At 41.9% G+C, this 17,146-nt stretch overlaps 1 protein-coding gene across 2 annotated transcripts in view; it reads left to right on the top strand.

The window, feature by feature from the left end:
- The window catches only part of LOC144768002 (alpha-2-macroglobulin-like), a 236,594-nt gene extending 219,761 nt beyond the window's left edge, over window positions 1-16,833 (top strand). For both annotated transcript variants that reach the window (XM_078651392.1, XM_078651391.1), the window contains 5 exons: window positions 9,903-9,993; window positions 12,542-12,610; window positions 13,735-13,837; window positions 15,916-15,957; window positions 16,657-16,833. In XM_078651392.1, coding sequence (XP_078507518.1) covers window positions 9,903-9,993; window positions 12,542-12,610; window positions 13,735-13,837; window positions 15,916-15,957; window positions 16,657-16,685 — 334 coding nt within the window. In that variant the 3' untranslated portion in view covers window positions 16,686-16,833. The remainder of the gene's footprint in view (window positions 1-9,902; window positions 9,994-12,541; window positions 12,611-13,734; window positions 13,838-15,915; window positions 15,958-16,656) is intronic.
- The last annotated feature ends 313 nt before the right edge of the window (window positions 16,834-17,146 follow it).

Here is a 17,146-nt window from a genome sequence, read left to right as displayed (position 1 = left end):
TTTTACACCTTATAAATGTGTTAGAGCGCCCAGCAAAATAGAACATAGTTGCATCTTTGAGTGTTCTTGTGGTCGCTGCATGAAAGAATAGTTTCAAGTCCTGTAATTAAATGGCATAGACCAAGGATACATCTGTAGTATCAGAAGGTGGGTTGCAAAAGCGGCATAGCCTATTTGTGTCCCCAGTCTTAATACATAAATCCTCAAACTGAAAAACTGGGATGTACAGGAGCCTAAAATGTAAAAAAGTCTTTTTTTGGCCACGAATTTAACTTAGAATCTGGATAAAATTACCTTTCTTTTGAGAATGTACTATGTGTGTTAAGAAAGTTCTTATAGTTTGTTTTGGCAGTAAGTCACTCTCATACAATACAATTTTAATGTTCCTTTCCATTAATAGCTTCCTAGTCATTTTAGGAATCACTGCTAATGTTTTTCATTAGGCAGTTGATGTTTTTTTAATAAGAAATTCATCTCGATTTCATTGGCCCACCACTCCTGCTCCTGGGTGTAGTTTCAAGTCTTCTTTAATGGACAGTTTTTTGAAATTTACATAATATATTGACTATATTATATCATTTAAAACTGCTGACTGAGTAAGACCAAATTCTAACCTAATCAAAATGTGGAGTCAAAGTCCCTAAATTAAAAGTTTTTCAAACATTTTTAATGAAGATGGTACTTAAGACCTCCATGATTGTTTATTAAAAACTATATCCCCAATGCTGATGGTATTCCCCTCCTGAGATTTGTTGATTCCCGAGAAGGAGCAGGGAAGAATACATGTGTCTGGGAAAACCAGCTCGAGAGTCAAAAGGGATGATGGGGTGCAAAGCTGGCTTTAGGGTAGTGCGACTGTGGCGGCCACACTGGGCCCTGACCTGGGGAGAGGGGTGGTGACCTTAAGGAGGTGCTGTGTTTAGCAGTAAGTTAATATTTAAAAACACTGGGCTCGTCATGAGCGTCAAAGGGGTTAAAAACTATATCCTCATATAACAAAATTGGACACATCGTTTCATCGTTAGAACCAATAGTGTGGGGCCTACAGCGCCTTCCCAAGAAGATGTGCAAAACAAGCAATAGCTCTAGCTGTTGATGTCAGTTGTTCCTAATCCATTCTAAATGTGACAACTATGTTAGTTATAAGGTTAGTCGTAAGTATATTGCACCAAACGTTCAACGATTACAGTGGCGCACAGGGCCATTTCTGTTAATTGTTGAACAAACATAGCAACAGCTGTGAAAGGAGGCAGGGGTCGGTCCTTGCTTTTTCCTGGGCTCGATCAAGCTGTTTTACCCTGTGCGGTCCAGCCAGGGTGACCCAAGCACTGAGCAGGAATCCCCTCCTTCCCTACGAGGCTCCAATGACACCGTGAGATACGGGAGGAGGGCATGGGAAGGTTCCTGTGGGCCTTGGTCCACAGCATTGACTTCTATCTTCCCCAGCCCAAGCCACACATCCTGAAGGGACATGGAAAAGAGAAAGGCAGAGGCTGTGGATTAGGACATTGTAATGTTGAAAGCGGTGGGCCTATTCCAATGTTTATAGACTGCTTTTGCTCCATTATCTTTAAAGGAGCTCTCAGCGTTCTGATATTTTAATACTGGAGGAGAGTTAGTCAGTTTCTGATGGAATTTTTCGGGAAACATCCTTTACAACGGAACCGTTACAACGCGGTACCGTTACAACTCAGGATTTAAAACGAAAGTCGTTACAACGACTTTCGCTGGAGGGCGCTCTAGGATAGGGGATAGTTTAATTTACTATCCAACACCTTCCCTACTATCCACGGGGACTGGAGTTGGAATAGTAAATTAAACTATTCACTATCCAGCGGCCCCAACGCAAGTCATTGTGACGACTTGCGTTGTAAAACTTACGTCGTAAAGGTACGCGTTGTAACAGTACGCGTTGTACCGTCATACATCCGAATTTTTCTAGCATGAGCATGGTACCTTTGTCATGTTCTTGTGGTAAACCCCATGAGTGCGGAAGAATTACGGTCTGACATTCTACTTGAATATCCTAGCAGAGTGTCCCACTCTATGGTAGCATGTCATAGACAAAGAAAGAGAGAGGCACCTCACTGGTATCTCTTTGCAGACAGTGTGACCACTCTGTCCTCTCTATGTTAGCACTTCATAGACAAAGAATGAGAGAGGCACCCCACTGACATCTCTTGGCAGACTTTGTGACCACTCTGTCCCTCTCTATGGTAGCACTCTAATTCTTTGTCCATGACGTGCTACCATAGAGAGGACAGAGTGGTCACACTGTCTGCAAAGAGATGCCAGCGAGGTGCCTCACTCATTCTTTGTCTATGGTAGCACGCCATAGACAAAGAATGAGAGAGGCACCTCACTGGTATCTCTTTACAGACAGTGTGACCACTCTGTCCTCTCTATGGTAGCACGTCATAAACAAAGAATGAGAGAGGCACCCCGCTGGCATCTCTTGCAGACAGTGTGACCACTCTGTCCTCTCTATGGTAGCACGTCATAAACAAAGAATAAGAGAGGCACCCCACTGGTATCTCTTTGCAGACAGTGTGACCACTGTGTCATTGCTGCTCATCGCGCTAAAAGGCTATTGTAGCGCGCGAACCTACGGGAGTGCTCTGCTTGTTCCTTTTTCCCTCTGGACTTAAGTCGACTGGATTTCAGCCCACTCCTCACGGCCCCCGCTCTGCGGGCGCCGCTCGAGGTTGGTGATTTTGAAGGAGGGCTGCAACGAGACTAATTCCAGACCCCACCGGGACTGCGAAGACCAGCGTGCAGTGCGCTGCCCAATCTGCACCAGCTGGTCCTCTTCCCGCCCCACCCCCCGGATCGTGAAAATCTCCGTGCAGACTGCACTTTGACGGATTGCTGCTCATCGCGCTAAAAGGGTATTGTAGCGCGTGAACCTACGGGAGTGCTCTGCTTGTTCCTTTCTCCCTCTGGACTTAAGTCGACTGGATTTCAGCCCACTCCTCGCGGCCCCCGTTCCGCAGGTGCCGCTCGAGGTTGGTGACTTTGAAGGAGGGCTGCAACGAGACTAATTCCAGACCCCACCGGGACTGCGGGTACCAGCGTGCAGTGCGCTGCCCAATCTGCACCAGCTGGTCCTCTTCCCGCCCCACCCCCCGGATCGTGAAAATCTCCGTGCAGACTGCACTTTGACGGATTGCTGCTCATCGCGCTAAAAGGCTATTGTAGCGCGTGAACCTACGGGAGTGCTCTGCTTGTTCCTTTTTCCCTCTGGACTTAAGTCGACTGGATTTCAGCCCACTCCTCGCGGCCCCCGCTCCGCGGGCGCCGCTCGAGGTTGGTGACTTTGAAGGAGGGCTGCAACGAGACTAATTCCAGACCCCACCGGGACTGCGAGGACCAGCGTGCAGTGCGCTGCCCAATCTGCACCAGCTGGTCCTCTTCCCGCCCCACCTACTTACTCTATTTAACTGACCAAGGTATCGCGCACGCGGGACGCGCGCGGGCTAGCCGGGCGAAGCCCGGGACAAGGGCGGGACCGTCTGTGGCCGTCAGGGACCGAAGGAGGCCGGGCTGGGCCTAACTATTTTCATGTTGATATTCATACACTGCCTTTCTAATTGTCACTGTATTAGAAATTGTTTTTATTTTGGTTAATCTATTGCTGAATCATGACTGCAAAAAAACTCAGTTCGGGGAGACTCTTGGTAGGAAGGTCGTGCGCCAAAACCAAATCCAACCCTCTCAGGAATAAGGATGTCCAAAATTTACAATTAAAGGGCCAGTGTCAACTATTCCAGCTATGGAAGAAGGCCAAAGATAAGAATATGCCAAGGGATATGGGCGTAGTGGCTTCCACTGTGGGGACTTCAATGCTGTTAGTGGAGGATCCACTTGTGGGGGGAAAATCTGGTATGAGTTCTCTAATCTGTGATGAAATTAATTCAATAAATCCCATTGTTTCCCTCCCTAGTAACTTACTTGCCCCTAGAGCTGAGGACCAGATTTTGAATAATACTCCAAAAATGCTTGATGCCAACTATATACAAAAACTTGCAGTTGGTTCTAATCAAAGGGAAGTGGGAAATGAGGATTCCCAAATGTTGGACATTGATCTGGATCTTTGCGGGCGTTACTTGCAATATGGATCTTTGAAGTTACTTGAGGCCGCCAAAACTTCTCTTGGCTCCATTCCCCCGGATCTCCATCTCTATAGTAGCACCCCTTCGATACAATCCCATGATATTACCTCTTTGACTAACAACTCAAATAGTCCCGAGTTGAATATATCAGGCATTCACCCTACTGTTTTTTCTCGGCCAGAGAGTCTGGATAAGCCCATTTCCGAGTCCCTAATTGCTCTAGAACACCTGTTGTCCTCAATGTTAATGCTATTGGGCAAATTTGTAGGAAGTAATGATTGTGTTTTAGAAACTGTCACCCAGATCCTGAAGGTCCTTTTAAATTGGGAACAGATTGCTAGTATTGATCCTCGTGGTGGTTTGCAAGGTCTTAAAGCCGGTGATGTTGTTTTGCCCGAACCCGGGCATATAGTTTCCTCTCTCAATCCAATTCAGAACATCCCACCTGTCTCCGCCGAAAATGAGTTATTATCAAATGTGCTTTCGTCAGTCCCTAAATCATCAGCATATAACTGTATCATCGATGCGGCCCTCGAAATTGTAGAAGATTCTAGTAAGGGAGAAGATTTAAAATCTGTTAAAGAGTTTTTCCCTATCTTTGTCCAAGAGTCTAAGGAGAAGGGGGAAAAAGAAAAAGAAAAAACGGAAAAACCAGAAAAGCGTAGAGGGAAAAAGAAGAAACCTCTCCGTAGATTTAAAAAAAGAGGCAGGGACAAATAATCTTTGACGATGTTTTAGACCAGAACGTCAAGAGTGAGGTTAATATGTCCTTTCAAACTATTGTAGGGGCTGAAGCTGTAAGTCCACAGCAGGGCACCAATTTGCAAAGTGAAGAGGCGCCAGCGCTGTCTTTTGAGAACACCGATACTATCTCTAGTTGTATGATTCCCAGTCTAGGAATCCCCCCTACCGGATTAGAGATGCCATCGAACCCTTTTTCGATAGGGAACCAGAAAAATTCTGTTACTAATTTGATATCAGCCCTCAATCCAACTGCTTCCTCTTTTTTTGTTCCAATAGAAGATGTAGTCTACTCTAAAAAAAACTTTGGAATTACAGAGGAGGAGAGTATAGATACGCTGACGCTGGATTTTCTCCCTCTCTTTGATACTGAATTAGTTATGAACAGATCCTGGCTCCTTAGATGTTTTAGGGAGATGGAGAGCTTGAAGTTAATTCAAACTAGTGATATTGATCTGGTCACAATCTTGAATGGTGAGGTAGGTTCCTGTACTAGGGTTAGGTTCTATTCCAAACTTATTGTTAACCACATTTTGAAACAGGCTGAGAATTTTCAGAGTCGTGGGATCGATGTAATTCCTTTTTTCTCCCCCCGTAGAGTCGATTCCTTTGATAGGAGGCCCTTCGGCATAGGACAGGCTGCTCCTCCTTTCCCCTTTGAGGATTTAAGGATCAGCCTTTCTGACTCTAAACGCCTAGTATCCCATGTAATCCCTCTATTTTTCCCCTCAAAGGAAAATAGTGTAGACAATGGTCAGCAATGGAATTGGTTACCCGGCGCTCTATCGGGTAAATCTACAGACAATCCCAAATTATTGACACATTTTTAGCAGCAATTTGAAAATTATCTCTTGGAATGCCGCCGTAATCAAGAACAGTCCTGAAAAGATGCAGTATTTATATACCTTGGAGGCTAATGTGATCTGTATCCAAGAGACGTGGTGTGTGGATAAATTGACAGTGGATAGGGATTACATCGTCTTGGAAGGAGGGGCTGTTGCCTGAAAGAGGGGTCACGCTAAAGGGGGAATTGCTTGCCTATTGTCGAATCTGATAAAGTGGAAATACTCACATCACTTACATCCCAGTAATCTTTTCCAGGCAGTGATATTATTTTATTTTGATAATCTGGAAAAGATTCAGTCCTTGGTATTAATAAATGCATATATTCCCCCTGATGACTGTTATAATGGAGTGTTAAAACAAGTTATCGCCTTCATTAAACAAATTAAGAAAACAATTCCCTCCCCACAGGTAATTTTACTGGGTGATCTTAATTGTAAGATTTCTAATCTAAGCTTGGAACTATTTAGAAACAGGCTTAAAGAGGAATACTTTCAGATCCCACAAGCTCTTTTTCCTGATAAAATTAGAACAAACAAGAGAGGGAAACTGCTCTTGAAAGAATTATCTGAATCCGAGGGCATTATAGTGAATGGAAGGCTCCCTTCAGACACTCCGGCTCTTTTTACGCACAAATCTCACAATAGTGAGTCGATATTGGACTACATAATTGTTGAGTATTGTTTTTTCCATCTTTTACAAGATTTAGTGATCTCACAAACTCCTTTCAGTGATCATAAAATAATTGTCTTAACACTTTCCATAATCCCGCCCCCGGCTGACTCTTGGACTCTTAATGGTGACCTAATAAACTTTGGGGCTAAAACTGGAAGATGCTTTTGGAACTCAAAAGCCATGAAGGGTCTAGGAAATCTTTTAGATAAAACACTCAGTGATCTCCATAATTGGCCAGGGGCCGAACTGTTGTCTTTTGAGTCTTTTATGAAGAGGATTACTTTGGTTGCAAGGAAATCCAACTCAATCATAAAAAAGCCCACACTCCCTTGCTCGGTCATTTCCCTAAATAGAGAAATAAATAAATTGGTGAGGAAACAATACTTGTCCAGATCCCCCGAAAGATACCGACAAATAACCACCTTAAAAAGAAGGAGACGAAGGGCCAAGTTTAAAATAAAAAAAGAAAAAGAGGATTCTCTCTGGATTAACCTGCGGGAGGCCGCAGTGAATGGGCATGCTAGACTGTTCTGGTCCATAATCGGGGAGGGTTGTGGAACAAGAGTTAGGCCTCGCCCTATTCACATATGTGAGCAAACCTGGGTAAATTATATTGTAAATTTATATGCCAGTAATGGGCCTGTGGACGTGTATCCGAACCTTAGCTATGATAGCAATACCTTATTAGATTTCCCGTCCGAGAAAACCATTGAATTGGCTATAAAAGAACTCCGTCTTTCAGGTGCAATGGGGCCCGATGAACTCCCCATATCTGTCCTAAAACAGGACCCTGTTTCTTGGAGCAAAATTTTGTTCCTTTTATTTAGATTCTGCTTCTTGAATAAATCTGTCCCCCCCCCCCGTCTTGGAAAGGGAGCATTTTGGTGCCTTTGTTCAAGAAGGGAGATAGGAATGATCCTAAGAATTATCGACAAATAGCCCTTCTTGATGCAATTGGCAAAATCTTTTCCAAATGTCTCCTATATTCTATAAATGATTGGGTGGAGAGGAATCATATTTTGCCCCAAGAACAGACAGGTTTTCGCAAGGGCCACGGTACATTGGACAACCTCACCGCTCTCCAGATAATCTGTGATAAATATGTTAGGGTCCGAGGAGGAAGAATATATGCTGCGTTTATTGACTTCTCCACAGCATTCGACAAAGTAGTTCGGCCATTGCTGTGGAGAAAGCTGGCAGCCCTGGGTATGCCTCCCCTCCTGTTAGATTTGGTTAAAGCCCTTCATTCTGATACTTGGTGCCAAGTACTACAAGGTGGGGAAAGGGGGTTATCCCAAATTATCCCGAATATTAATGGAATAAAGCAGGGTTGTCTTTTGGCACCTCTGCTCTTTTCCTTATATATTTCTGATCTCCCTAGGTCTTTAGCAGCTTGTGAAGGTATTGCTCCGTCTTTAGGGGGATCCCCCATTTCTTGTTTGCTTTATGCGGACGATATTCTTATACTAGACCTTACACCAAAGGGGTTAAATAATCGTCTGCATGCCCTGCATCTCTTCTCAGAATTCCATTATTTAAAGATAAATACGACCAAGAGTCAAATCATGAGTATTTCAGGGAGAAAAAAAAACACAAAATATGAGAAATTTGGCTGGTCATTTGGTGGACATAAATTGGAGGTGGTTAACTCCTATGTCTTTTTGGGGAAAATACTATCTGACAACCTAAGCGACAAGGCCCACATTGATAACAACGCTCGTAAGGCCTTGTCGCAGGGTAAAAGTTTAAATGCATTATATTCTGCCACTGGAAGAAGACACTTTCCTCATATGCTAGAGGTCTTTAGGGCTAAAATACTGTCTTCCCTCCTGTACGGAATCGCAATAGTTGATGTAGGGCAATGGGGCTTTTTACATGTTGTAGAAGGAAAAGTCTTAAGGTTTTTAGCCTCTACTAATACTTCCTGCTCAGTGGCATCCCTAAGACTTGAGTTTGGCATCCGCAGTAGTTGGGTGCGAGTGTTGGTGCGTTGGGTAACCAGCTTGGCAAGAGGGGAGGTGGGTACTCTGCGTCACCTAATGAAGTTGGAATTGTTGGGTATTTTTAGGGAATTCTCCTCTCTTGTAAAGAACTTTAGGAAAGCTGTTGAATTTTTACAATTGAAGGAGAGCACTCTTTTCACCCTATCAGCCGCTCAGCTAAAACCTCTTTTGAAACAGGCCTCGTGGGAACTCAGCTTTACACTGGATAGGGAATTCATACTTGCCAAGAAAAATGTATCCCCCTTATTGATACGTGCGTATTAAAACGCATGCAACCCTATGTCGCCTGGAATATACCCCATGGTATAAGGCGTTTCTGGCTACTTTTAAGGCAGGATCTACTCCCCCTTAATAAGCTTATGGCTAAGTGGTACGGTTGTTCTGCAACCTGTAATCTTTGCAATCTGTCTACCCAAGATTTTATTCATGTTCTTTTTGTATGTCCTGCACTTCGCTTATTTCGCCGCAAATGGTTTAGACAAATTTGTTTAAAATTGAATATTCTCTCTGCCAATTCCTTCATGAGTGCTTTATATAATCCTCCTAATGCAATGTTTTGTTTTAACATTTTTAATTTCTTTCAATGTTTTTTAAATATCTATTAGAAGGTCTCATTAATAGTGTTGGTTGAGCACATAGTATTAGTTAAAAATGTTGTCAAGTGATTGGTTGTATTTTTCTTGAGTATTTTGTATTATGTATATGTTTATTATTCTTTTTCTTGTTTATGTGGACCTCTTTTGGAGTTCCAAAACATAATAAATAAAACTTGGACCAGACCACTGTGTCTCTCTCTCTATGGTAGCACGTCATAGACAAAGAATGAGAGAGGCGCCCTCTGGCATTTCTTTGCAGACAGTGTGACCGCTCTGTCCTCTCTATGGTAGCACGTCATAGACAAAGAATGAGAGAGGCGCCCTCTGGCATCTCTTTGCAGACAGTGTGACCACTCTGTCCTCTCTATGATAGCACATCATAGACGGAGAAGGAGAGAGGCGCCCTCTGGCATCTCTTTGCAGACAGTGTGACCACTCTGTCCTCTCTATGGTAGCACATCATAAACAAAGAATGAGAGCGGCACCCCACTGTTATCCCTTGCAGACAGTGTGTCCACTGTATCCCTCTCTATGATAGCATGTCATAGACAAAGGAGGAGAGAGACACCCTTAGCAGATCGTAGCAGAGCGTATGACCTCACTCCTTACCCCAGGTGTATTCAAATGTGATTATATTCAGTGTTACAATACACTGGGGTATCTAATGACTGCACACACACTTGAAGAGAGAGGCAATATCTTATTGTGAAATCTAATGAACTAAAACTGAGGTTTAAATGTCTTTTACACAACATGACCAGTTAATGCCTGTGACTTTGGTGGGATTCTGTCTAATACAGTTCTTGGCTATTTGCTGTCACAGCAGTAGACACACCTCTTCTTTTCCACTGTATGAGTTGCCTGATCTGTTTGCTATGCTGTCGATTTACCTTCTGCTGTAAAACCCCTCTCACTTTCAATGTTTCTTCCAGTTACATCGGTAGACGTCCATCCTCAAATATGGCTGTCGTGGATGTGAAAATGCCCTCTGGCTTCATCCCTGTAAAGTCTACAGTGAAAATGGTAACCTTTCAATACCAGATTTATGTTCCTTATTTTTTTTAATAATGGTTTGTAGAGTCATTTGTGGTTGTGAGTGCAGCATCACTGCATTCCAAAACATGAATGGATGAGGAGTTTTTAAGTATCTGATCATGCCAGGAGCAGATTCTCTGTTTGCATATCCACACACTTCTTGGAAATGTGCTGTTTTATTATATGAGGGTTCCCGTTGTGACCAAATTGCCAGTTCTTTCAAGTTCCTGTGTTTAAACCTGGCTTCATCTATAGGTTTCCGTCACTATTATTAGACCGTGGTTCTTAATTTGATCTTTAGCTTTATATCATCTTCTGTTATTAATCTAAGATTCCTCACTCAGTTGAAAATCTTGTTTAAGTATAAGCTAATTTGGCATATTTGTAAGGCCTGAAATATGGCACCTGGAGAGATGGCTGAGAAAGGACATAGGGTACGGTAACTTTAATTAGAGATCAAGGGGTACTTTAGAGGGTGTGTCGAAGATTTTGAGGATCAACACCAGAACTTTACATTGCCATCTTTCTCTGGCTGAAAGCCAGTGGAGAGCATTCAAAACAAGTGAAAGCCATCTAAGGCAGCAGCTTTTGAGCTGCAAAATTCTAAATAATGTGTATTGTAGTTTTTTGACTAGGGAAGAACGGATGCGCTTGAGCACAGTTTAGTTAGAAAAGTGGTCCTTTATGTTGCAAATCCACTTTAATATGAGGTTGCCATATGAAAAGATAGAATTGATGGAAATGGCATGAACAAGTGCTGATCCAAATTTTTTATCCTTAGCTGGGGGTTAATGTTGTGTCACAAGATTACTTGAATGAGTATGTGCATAAATTGATGACATCGATAGCAGAACTGAAGATCGAGAGTTTGGGTTTCACTTTATTTAGGCAAAGCATCTTCTCATTCATCGGTATTGAGGATGAACGCCCTGAGAATACTTATATGGATCCAATGTAAAGGTAGTGCTTACACCACTGAGTGGGGGTACTCTAACCTGGTGACATTGGTAATTGGAGTTGGATTTATATAGCACTTACTTCCCCTGACGAGGCGTTGAAGGGCCTTATGGTGAGTAGCCCTCTGGTACAGAACACAAGGTCTGTGGATATTCTAGTGGTCATGGTTTGTTTTTGGAATTAGTCATGGGTTTGCAAGAAATAAATTCCATGCATTTATTCCAGTTTTTTTAAATATATGTATTAATTCCAGGTAGGTGTGATCATTTGGAGGGTGATCTGGTTTTAGTTAAATTATTGGTGAGTTTGATTGGCTGGTGGTGAATAGGTAATGTCAGATTAAAGGGAGAAGGCTTTAAAGAGGAGTGGTTATGATCTATGAAATAAAGTATCAGCCAGTTGCAGAATTATAACAAGAAGGATTGAGGCAGCAGGCATGAGACTGACAGGAGGCTAGACTCAGAAATAGAAGGTCTGCAGAGAAGGCAAGCAGAGGGTCACTCTGAAGTAAGGAAGTAAGTTGAGTTACATTTTTCATGCAAGGTATTAGGAGTATAGTAGACAAATGCTTGCTGAGATAGCAAGCAATCGGAAAATGTAAGCTGGAGAAAGAAACAACATTATACATAGTGGTCTATATCCGGGACGGACAGATTAAATATGTGACCCCCTGAGTGTACACATCATTTAAATATTAAGAGCCCTAGGGTCAAGGGCTAAGGGTGACAACAGAGTTGATTCATGACAGCTTCACTGAGTCAAAGAAGATGCTCTCTGTGATGCTTAGATCTTCATGGAGTGCCATAATGAGCTGGGCATCACACAGACTTGATAAAGTGCCTAATGGTTCTTCATCAGGGGATTTTAAGAGGCAGGTAGCTGTGCAGGCACTAGCAGAGCAAGATATATCAATATCTTGTCTTAAATTTATTAGTATGTCACTTTCACTGTCACCGATTATGTCTTTCTTTCCATTCTTTTTAATTGCTTCTGTGCTCTATCATTGTTCTTGCTTTGCAAGTGAGATATTGATGATAATGTTTTTGTCCTTTTTGAGGTGTTGATGTCTGTTTTTCAACTGTGCTGTTATGCCTGTGCTCAAGATAGTGTAAGCTGAATGGCTTTGACCCAAGTGTCACATCTTCCTTTACAATGTTTGCAATTCGAAAGTGGGCCTTGGGAATGGTACTTTGTTTTAGGTCTCTCTCTACGCTTTCCTATGATACACGTGGGCACTAATACATTAAGTACAGACCATAGAACCTCAACATCTGAATTTGAATGCCGAGTTTCCCAATTCATCAAAAGTGTGTGGTCTTGGCACACCATTCTGACTCCCAGATCCTCAGATTCTAGTTATTCAAAAGTTGGGTGACATTAGAGAAAACTAACCATTTGCATTTAACATATGATCAGTAATCAAATCCAATATGCACCCCACAAAGTTAGTAATAATAATTATAGGTACCTAAACAATCTCACGGGTCTGTGGAATGCCCGGAGCAGTCATGCTTTTTCTTGGTAAAGATTTGGAGTTCATTTTTGTCACCAATTTTCTTTCTGTACTATTTGCTTCTAGCTGAACAACTGGTCGGGCATTGGACGGACAGAGGTCCACCCTAACAACGCCATTATTTACCTGGAACATGTAAGTATGTTACAGTTCTAGGACTTAAATGTGGGCAACCAAGAGTATTTATTCATATTTTACTTTCAAGAATGCACATGAGTAGATAGCCACCAAACCCTGTTGCCTTTATCCTTATGAATACTATTTTACAAATGCATTGATGCAAAAAACACACATGAAACCAGAAGAAACACAAAATAGCAGTATCGTGAGGCCCTGACAGGCGGCCCGCTCACCATATTTAGTGATCCCTGCCTGCTCGCTAGGGATCTCTAAACCCATCAGCACAGTTACTGGCACGGTAGTTCCACTTAAGGAAGAGAAGTTTGCTGAGCAAGTGTCATATTTGTTTTGGCCACTCTAAAAAGTGGGGGATTGTTGTTCAAAATAAATATATAATTGGTTTCTGTTGTGCATGGAGATTGGTCTCTAAAAATTGGGCCTAATAGAATCCCATCATGGCAGACTCAGGCAGGTCAATCTAGTGACTGTATGCCCTCCTTGAGTGGAGCGGATATTATTAATTCCTAGTGATTTTGAACGCGGAAGCAACATGAGGCACCACTGCCAAAAAACCAACAGTTTCTGAACCTCTAAATTGGGTGAGGGAAGTACAGGTTTTTGCAGATGGGGCATCTGGAAATTTTTTGGTGATTACAGGATGGTCACCAAACTTTGAAATACATCCTAAGATTTTGTATTAATCATATATTTGAACTTCAGGTGAGTTGGTATTTTTATTTATTTTTCATGTACTCAATTGTCACTGGTACATTACTTTAGAAAATATAATACACTGTTCCTGTGCGTCTCTCACATTCATAATATTTACCAGGGATGGGTTCTATCATTAGGCCACTGCTCAATTAGATTTCGCCAAAACTGTTTATTACAAGAAGAATATCCTTTGAAATCTCATGTAAGAATTATTACAGGCAAGAAATGAGTGATCCTCTGTGAGTCAGAAAGTTTCATATTCATTTAACTGCAGAACTTATGTAAGTAATAACCACAGTGAATTCTGGTTTTATGAGCTTCCAGAACAGTGTCACTGGTAGCCTTTGCTTTAAGAAATGAAAATGAAACAAACTGAATCCAAAAGCAAAGTGAAATTATGCTGACCTCCATTTTGTCTTCTGCAGGTCTCCAATGCTACCATCTCCTTTTGGTTCTCAGTTGAGCAGGACTTTGAAGTGAGACACAGGAAACCGGCTATGGTCACAATAACTGATTACTATGAAACAGGTACATTTTTGCATTAATTTCACCGGTTTGAGCTTTAGGGTACCATTAATCTCCTTTCGTGCGGGAAGCAAGATGGTGAATGCACCAAAAGCTTGATTTGTGCAAATGACCGCCACCAGAAGGATTTTGCCGAATGCAGGGATGGTTGAATTTTATATACACAATGCTAGTTTACCAGTGTGCAAGGCCCTTATTCTAGGAACCTTGTGAAGGCCGGTTGTGACTATGTTTGAAGAATATTTTAATTTCAAAGAAATTTTAAGCAGAGCTGCCAGCTGCAGGCATGGGAGAGAATTTCCATGAATCTGACCACTCACTGTGTTGTCCTGTAAACAAGTCACAATATCCTGACGAGACTCTAGTTATGATCATCTGATACCCAGGGATTCGTCATCACACAATAGGGAGAGGAGGAGCGTTATCCTTCTTAGGGGGGCTTTTGTGGCAAGTTGTGCCTTCTCAAATGTGGAGCCCAGGATCTGGACAGAAGATCTCTTGCAAGAGAGATCTAGGGGGCACATGCATCATTGTAGGATTTTGCACTTCCTAAATTGCGAAAATTAAGGAATCGCAATTTAGGAATTGCAAAATCCTATGCATCAAGAAATCCTAAATGTTTTTAGGATTTCTTAATTTTCGGAAATTGCGATTCCTTAATTGCGAATCGCAATTAAGGAATGGCATTACATTGATTCCTATGGGCCTAGAGGCCCATAGGAATCAATGCCTTTTTGCGAATTTTGTTTTTGCGAATGAAATTTTGATGATGCATTGCAAGAGTGCTGAGGGGGGTTCAAAGGACCCCGCCCTGCACCCTTGAAATGTTTGTTTTAGTGCAAGTTACACACACACACATGTCCAAAGGACATGTGTGTGTGTAACATTACACTTTCCAAAATGCATTTTTGTGCTTTTTTTCGGAATTTCGCAAATTAAAACGAGGGTCAACCTCGTGTTAATTTGCACTTCCTATTTCAAAATTTGCATTTTTTTAAAAAATTCATGCATTGCATTTAAGGATTCGCACAAATGCGATTCCTTAAATGCAATCGCATTTTTAGGAATTGCAAAAAAATGCGGATTTTCAAAAATTGTTTCATGCATCCCAAAAACTTATTTAGGAAGCGCAAACGGCCGAATTTACCGATTCGCACCGTTTGCACTTCCTAAATAGGTTGATGCATGTACCCCTAGATCTTTTATGAGCATAATTTTCTCAGTTGGCTTTCCGTAATCATCCCGCTTCTGTAGCGCAATTGTAAATATATATTTAGTACCATTCATTGATGAACTGTGAAGTGAGTGACAATTTTGTTTACTTGCTAAGGGGATCTTTATGAAAGATCACCTGAGAGGTGAGACATCTGAGAGGACTATGATTGTTTCATGAACCAGTCACACAATAAAGCGTCCAGATATTCAGCATTTCTGGACTTATGTGGGAAGGTCAGATGGCAGATCTCAAATGTATCTGCGTTGACGTAACACAAAATGATGACCCCTCCCAGCAGCTTGTGAAGTGGGGTACCATATTTCAAAAATAGTCATTGGTCATGGGCTGAATTGGGGTCCTCTCAAAGGTTGGGAGGCACTGTCAGGTTAAGGCCCCCCTATGATACAGGGGGATGTACTACAGCCCTGCTTTAAAGGACTGTTGGATTCCCCCTTTCTTGATAAAGCCCTCTGACCTAAAAGGTGCTAACTCAAAAAAATATTTTCTTGGTTTCAAGGCTCATGTTCTGCACTTTGGTAGAATAAATCAGAGTCACTGTCCAATAGAATAAAAAGAATATGGCATTATTTTTTATTTAGTGGTAAAATGTGTGAGCCCACCAAAGCTAAATAGAATATCCATATTATTTACATGTGAAACAGATAATATAATATCCACCATCTAGTAGTAGAAATGGGTAGATCTAAATCCTGTTTGTTGCAGTCCTATGGTGTCTGGAAGTAGTGAGTGTAATTGTTGAATCTATTGCTGAATCTTTCTTTTGTACAGATGCCCAACTTACTAAAGCAAGAGACAAAACTAAGCTTCTTTGTTAAATTACATGACCTATTTTTCTTTGTTTCAGATGAATTTGCTGTGGAGGATTACAGCACCCCCTGCAGTGCAGGTATGCAGTTGGGTAACGCCTGATCTAGGTCATGACAGCATGATGCTCTTGTTAGGTGTATAATACTTTGATGATGCTGCAGAGGCTTTTTAATTGAGAGGTTTTTAAACTGAGGGTTGGAAACCCTTGTGCGTTGGTAAGAGATACTCGGGAGGGTCCACTGCTCTAGCAAATGTGAAAAGTGAGGTTGTCTCAAAATGTAGCTACGAAAGGGGTTTTAGTCTTGTAATAAATTAAAAAGCCTCTTTCACACTAAGGTGGAGGTAAGGGGATCTCTTGATGTTGGAGTCATGAGAGGGCAAAGTTATTCCACTGAAAGTTATGTATTTGACAGATCTGATGACAAGCATGTTCTGAAAGGTCACCTCCTAGGCATCTGGTTGATTGTTGTTTGTAGATCTTTGTTAGCGGGCTTGGATTCCTCCTAGGAAGGGTTTTGGGAACAGGGCCCAAGTCTAGAACCGAGTCTGTAGATCTGTTTAGTCATAACCAATGACGGGCATGAGGTGCAGTGATGAGTGGCAGCGTCTCGTGATTGGGAATGCTTCAACACTCATGGCACACTGCAGTCCACTGATAGTTTTCTCTTATAAATGAGAGTCGATGGCACCTAAAAACTGGCAATAGAATATCCAACAAATAGAACCATAATCTCTATAAAATAATTCTCTCATGGTTACATGGTTGTCTTTTCTCTAGATCCTCATGAGCATCAGACCCACCACTGATGCTGTGTATGCAAAGAAGGAGATCCCCAAATGGAACACCTGACAATGATTGAGGTGCGGGCAATACCACCACACCCCCAGGGGATGAAGAGTCACTTTCTGGAGCTAAATAAATCTCTGACAATAAAGCAAGATGTTCTGATGCTGAGTTCTTTTCAGACATATTTTCTTGCAATTATGTCCTGATTTCCACCCTCTCTTCAGTCGTGCTTTACTGGCTGAATGGTTTTTGTGCATTTTACTGAACGAATAACTAGTGTTTTTCCCTAAATAAGTGGTAAAACAGTGTCAATGATTGTATCTTAGTATTATTGATGTTCAATGTGTTTACAGAGTGACACCTAAAACCAGGGATGAAAAGGTAACCGGATCATGACTAACTAATGTTGGTAATGACGAGAGCATGAATAATTGCATTGGTCATGATTGTCTGTCGGTACTGACAGTGAACACATGAAGAG

Source organism: Lissotriton helveticus, chromosome 7 (genome assembly GCF_964261635.1).
Source record: "Lissotriton helveticus chromosome 7, aLisHel1.1, whole genome shotgun sequence".
Lineage (NCBI taxonomy): Eukaryota > Metazoa > Chordata > Amphibia > Caudata > Salamandridae > Lissotriton > Lissotriton helveticus.
Note: the sequence above shows the minus strand (reverse complement) of the source record. Positions and strands in the feature narration are given on the sequence as shown.